The sequence below is a fragment of the Cryptotermes secundus genome, unplaced genomic scaffold (genome assembly GCF_002891405.2).
Source record: "Cryptotermes secundus unplaced genomic scaffold, Csec_1.0 scaffold2553, whole genome shotgun sequence".
NCBI lineage: Eukaryota > Metazoa > Arthropoda > Insecta > Blattodea > Kalotermitidae > Cryptotermes > Cryptotermes secundus.
In genome coordinates this window covers 5,602-10,737 of record NW_019745135.1, presented here as the reverse complement: position 1 = coordinate 10,737, position 5,136 = coordinate 5,602, and the positions used below count along the sequence as shown (strand labels likewise).

General features: G+C 38.8%; 1 protein-coding gene across 1 annotated transcript; it reads left to right on the top strand.

The window, feature by feature from the left end:
- Positions 1 to 391: 391 nt before the first annotated feature.
- LOC111875077 (putative protein TPRXL) lies at positions 392 to 1,803 on the top strand (the record flags this gene model as incomplete). The annotated part of the gene is made up of 2 exons (XM_023871132.1): positions 392 to 398; positions 1,099 to 1,803. Coding segments are annotated over exons 1-2 (712 nt in total), but the record flags the coding sequence as incomplete, so codon positions are not given.
- Between the last annotated feature and the right edge of the window lie 3,333 nt (positions 1,804 to 5,136).

The following is a 5,136-nucleotide window of genomic DNA, read 5'->3' as shown; positions in this document are numbered from 1 at the left end:
ACCTTGTTGATGAATGAATTCTAGAAAGTATAGAACTAAAAAGTGCTAGTGTGGGTTAGCCTCAAGTGACACACATTGCTTTTAAACTCCAGGTTTCATAAATATATTAACAGTTCATTGAAAATTTATTTCTGGGTGATAAGACGTATGGACACACACAGAAGTTCATGCATATGATGGTACCCTAAGCGTATCCTTCCATCTTAAAATGCAAGGAAAGCAGGCTAACAAGAGAGAGGACCAAGTAACTGTAGGTTGTTTCCATATATTTAATAGTTCAGATAAGAAACAGGGCTATGTTAAGCCTACATATGGACTGAGTCCTAGGTTATTTAATGACATTGGTCCAACTGCATAGTTATAAGGCATCAGATAAGATGGGAGTATCATCATGAATGGTGAGTGGGTAAGGACTTGGAAGGAGGTGGTTGTGGTCTATTTCATAGGAATTTTCAAGCAATGTATGTCGAGACTAAAGAAAACTTTGGCACCCCTCAGTCAGGATAGTTTGTATACCACTTGATATTAAAACTGAGTATATCCAGAATAAAAGTAAAATGGTGACATGACACTAGTCTGCTTGGTAATCTTATATATGGTACTATATTGTAGAATGTAGACCAGTTGCTAGGTAGATGGCCACAACAGATTCCTAACATGGACCAATGGAATAACTGGGAATTTATGTTCTCTGTGCGTTCCATGTGACAACTGCATGTTGCAACGGTAGAAAAGCTGTTGGGAGAGGTATTTTTCTGTGCGGTCCATGCCCAAGTATTGAAAGCAGAAAAAGTCTAGAGTATAGTTAGTTGTGAGATAGTTGCCGGCCAGTAAGGACATGAACATGGAAGTTGAGGGCTCTACGGCATTGGAAGCCAGTACCAGACGAAGACTGGTGACGACACAGCATACTGAGAATACTTAGTATGTGCTGTAGTGAGTTGCTGAGTATGTGAAATAGCAATAGCGTTAGTTATTTGTAGTTACGATCTATAAGTGTTCAGTTAGATTCATTTACCCATCCAGACCCCATCTGTAGTCTGTCACTTGAAAATATTAATAGCCAATTATAGTACTATGTCACTTTCTTTGTTTCAGAAGTTGGAGAAGTGGGCAGTTTCCTTGGACAAGATCCTCCCAACACACCTTTGTCCATTCCTGGATTAATACATCCATTAAGCCCTATAAGTACTGATTCCAAGACATCTACTACATTCTTAAGCGACAATCAGCAGCCTTCTGGTTCACTAGATTCATTTAAAGAAGCACCAAACTTCCAGGCACAGCTGAAATCTCCACAAGATTATGCATCTCAGCCTTATAGCTTAACTCAGCCTCAGTCTTTTAGTGGTACCCACCCTCTCCCATCAAATTCCCCATCTAGCTATGCCCCTTCTTCATCCCCAGTTCTGCAAATAGCACCTGTTTCTTCCACTAGCTCTCAGGCCTTTCTGACTTCACCTCCACGAGCTAATCAAAGTCTGCCTGGTCAGTGGAGCTACCAGTCATCTCAACATGGCATTGTGGTAGGAACCACACCATCCCATAGTCTTGCAGATCCTGATGTTTCAGCATCAGTCACTTCTGGGCATCAGGCAATACCTTTGTTTGAATCATCAGTTTTGTCTACAAACTTGTCTCCGTCCCAGCCCCAGCATGGCCCTGAAGTGCAGTCTTCTTCGTCTCCTTCTTCAGTTCCATTATTAGCAACATCGCAATATCAACCAACCATCAAACAAGAAATCAGCATCCCTCAGTCTGTTCCTACTTCATGTCCTCAAGTTGCTACAGTTCCACCTTCAGGTAAGTTTCAATACTAAGACATACAAATTCTTTAAATTTATTTTATAAGGATTCAGTTATGATAGTAGATGACTGATAGTTTTTGCTGGGAGCTGTATAGAGCTACAAGTTGTTACTTGCTGGGATATTTTTCACTTGACTACCTTAAATCTGATGCAACATACTGACAAGTGTCTTATTGTGACTTGGCATTGCTGAGGGCCGTTATTCTCTGCTTGTTACTTGAAATAATTAGGAAACTTAGAATTCTGTCTGTGGCTTGTGTGTGTAAAATCTGACAGTCTCATTGTTGATCATAAAGCTTTTAAAAGCACAGCAGATTGTCACAAAGTAGCTGCCTGAAACATTTAGTTTTACAAAAGTAATTTTATTACGTTTTGATACAAGAAAATATATCAAAGATTGTCTGATAGTGGTTGATCTTTTCTTGCTGCCATCTATATCTCTCTATAAAGTATGTCATCTGTAGGCTGTCTTCCTCATTGCATTGATTGAAATATTGTATTTTATTCTATTCTGTGTTTCAAGGACCATGGATATGCAAAATAATTTTTTGTTTAATTTTAATTAAGTAAAGCCAAAAGCATTCATTGTAATCCCAAATTCAAAATGGATGTCATGTTTTTTTAAAGTGCTGCAGACACCTGACCTGACATAATTCTGGCCTTGAAAGGACTAAAGTCTGCATATTATGTTATGTTGTCTGAAGTTATATATGGTACTGTCACTTATTTCAGTTCCTTGTCCCATTGTCCTGGAGAAGTCTCTCAGGACACATAATGCTGCCCTAGCATATTTCAATAGCCCTAATGTATAGAATTTAAAAACCATAAAATTATGTTGATAATTTTCCAGAGAAAAGTTAATCATTTTTGTTTATTTTTGTACCTCCTACAGATGAAGGAAATGCAGGATATTGCATAACAGTTTCGTGACTTATATACTCACCTAGTACTGTCAGTAAAGTTAGCTCAAGAAGGGAATGGTTAGATTTCTAACTTGTGTGAGGAAAACAGTAAGCTTGTACAGACTTTCATGGATGATGCCCCTGAGAAAGGCAATAGTGAAGGATGTGGAAAGATATTAAAGTACAGGTAATAGTAGAATGAGAAAATCAGGAATGTATCAGAAATTCATTTTTGGACAGGTAGAGAAATGTTCGGCTTTTAGATAAATTGACAAAGTTGAATGCTGGTGTATTGATTTACAGGTAAATTTATGTATTGATATGAGAGTTGGTGCTCTCATTACAAGATCTTTTCGCTTCTTCGCTTAGTGGGGGGTGGAGTCCAACTGGGTCCACTCGGCACGGTGGCCACTGATTGGCCTACTGTAGCCTGCCCCGGGTAATTATGATGATGGAGAATTTGGTGGAATGAAGATTGGCAGGAGAAAACGAAGTACTCGGAGAAAACCCGCCCCAGCGCCACTTTTCCACCACAAATCCCACTTGACCAGACCCGGGATCGAACCCAGGCCGTCGCGGTGGGAAGTCAGCGACTAATTGCTTGAGCTATGGCGCGGTCATTACAAGATCTTACTTTAGTAACTGTATGACTTTTCTCGCAAAAACATTTGTTTTTTATTTTGTTCCAGATATAACATAGTTTGAATCTCTAAGCTCACCTCAGCTACAAATACAGCAATGTAGGCAGGCTTGAAGTGTTCATTTTGTCTAACTTTTCTCTGAAAAATATTGTGATAAAATGGATGATAGTTATGCTCTGATTTTTTATTATTTATTTATTTTTTTATTTATTTTGTGAACTGATTGACACTGTTATATCTGCGGAGCTTATATAGCATCAATTTTTTGTCAGAAGATATCATGATTTGTGAGTAAATAGGTATCTGAGAGGAGCTGGTTATAGTCCATTTTAAGATATTGTCTTCTGCACAGAATTACTGGGGTTTTGGACGATGGAAAAAAAATCCAAAACCCAACTAATTCTGTGTGTCATCCACCATCGTCAGAACCGTTTAGAATCTATATTGTCTTGTGTTAGTGATTAGACACAGTGTTTGGATTGAATATTGAATTACTGAATGCCTACTACTCGTAACCCCAAATAGTTACAGTACCTTGACTCTTCTGTCCGTTCTACTCACAAGTGAAGCATGCTCCAAGTCTTCCTACTCTGCTGTGTTTTCACAAGTCTTCACTTCGTAGCAGCTTTCAACATTGGAGATTTCAAGAGTGCTTATGTATTTTGAAATGGAGCCTCCTCTTTGACAACCTCTTTGGTCTCTCTGAGTAGGTGCCACATTTGTTGCAGTGTAATTCAGCACGAATTTATCTGCATGTCTTGTCTAACTGTCTGGAAAATTACTGCTGGCCCTCACCAGCACACTCATTACTAGTTCCAGGCCGCGCTGGACACATGACCAATATTTTTCTGCCTCACAATCTACTCTAACGGAGTTGCTCCCATTAGCCCTTGTCTTCAGCACCAGTCACGTAGAAAACACCATTTCCAACAGTTACTCTCTTATTGCATGCATATCTGTTACCACACAATACATGTCTACAGAGCCATTTCCTAGTGATTGATGTCTCCTCTAACTCCATTATTCCAGCTTTCAAGCATCATGTTACAGTATCATCCCTGCGTTTAATTGAAGAGGCTGAGGAGAACTGTAATATATGTCAGACATGATAGCTGGTAACTTGGGCAGGATTTAAAGCAGAGCATAGTTGGTTGAGGGGCTATGCTACAAGCCAGAAGGTCGCGGGTTCAAGTCCCGATGAGGTCATTGGATTTTTTTTTCAGTTGACCAAATCCAGCCGCACTAGGCCCTGGGGTTTACTCAGCTTCTAACAGAAATGAGTACCAGGAATTAATTAAATAATTTTCCTCGGGAGTAAAGCGCGGCTGACAACCTTACCGCAATCTTTGAGCCCATTGTCTAGAAAATGTGGGACACTCAATGTCTCACAACCCTATGGGCCTTCACGGCCTGGTACAGGGATAGCTTTACTTTTTACTTCACTTCCCAATCATTAATATTTAGTATTTTTTCTACATTAGCCTCCTTGGTAAAAATTTTATGAGGGGAAATGATGCGAAAAAACGTAGAAGGCATAGGTAAGTTAAATTGCCAAAAAAATATAGATGTCATGGGTAAATTGAAATTGAGTAAAATACAAAACGGTAAGATATATTTCTGTGCAGCATTTCTTTAAATTTCAGTTAATGTGTAATGATTAGTAAGATTTTTGTTCTGTATTATTATTATTATTATTATTATTATTATTGATATATTTTATTTTATTTTCTACAGCTCAGACCACCAATACCTACAGACTTGGTAGCCAAAGGAAACCACTTTACG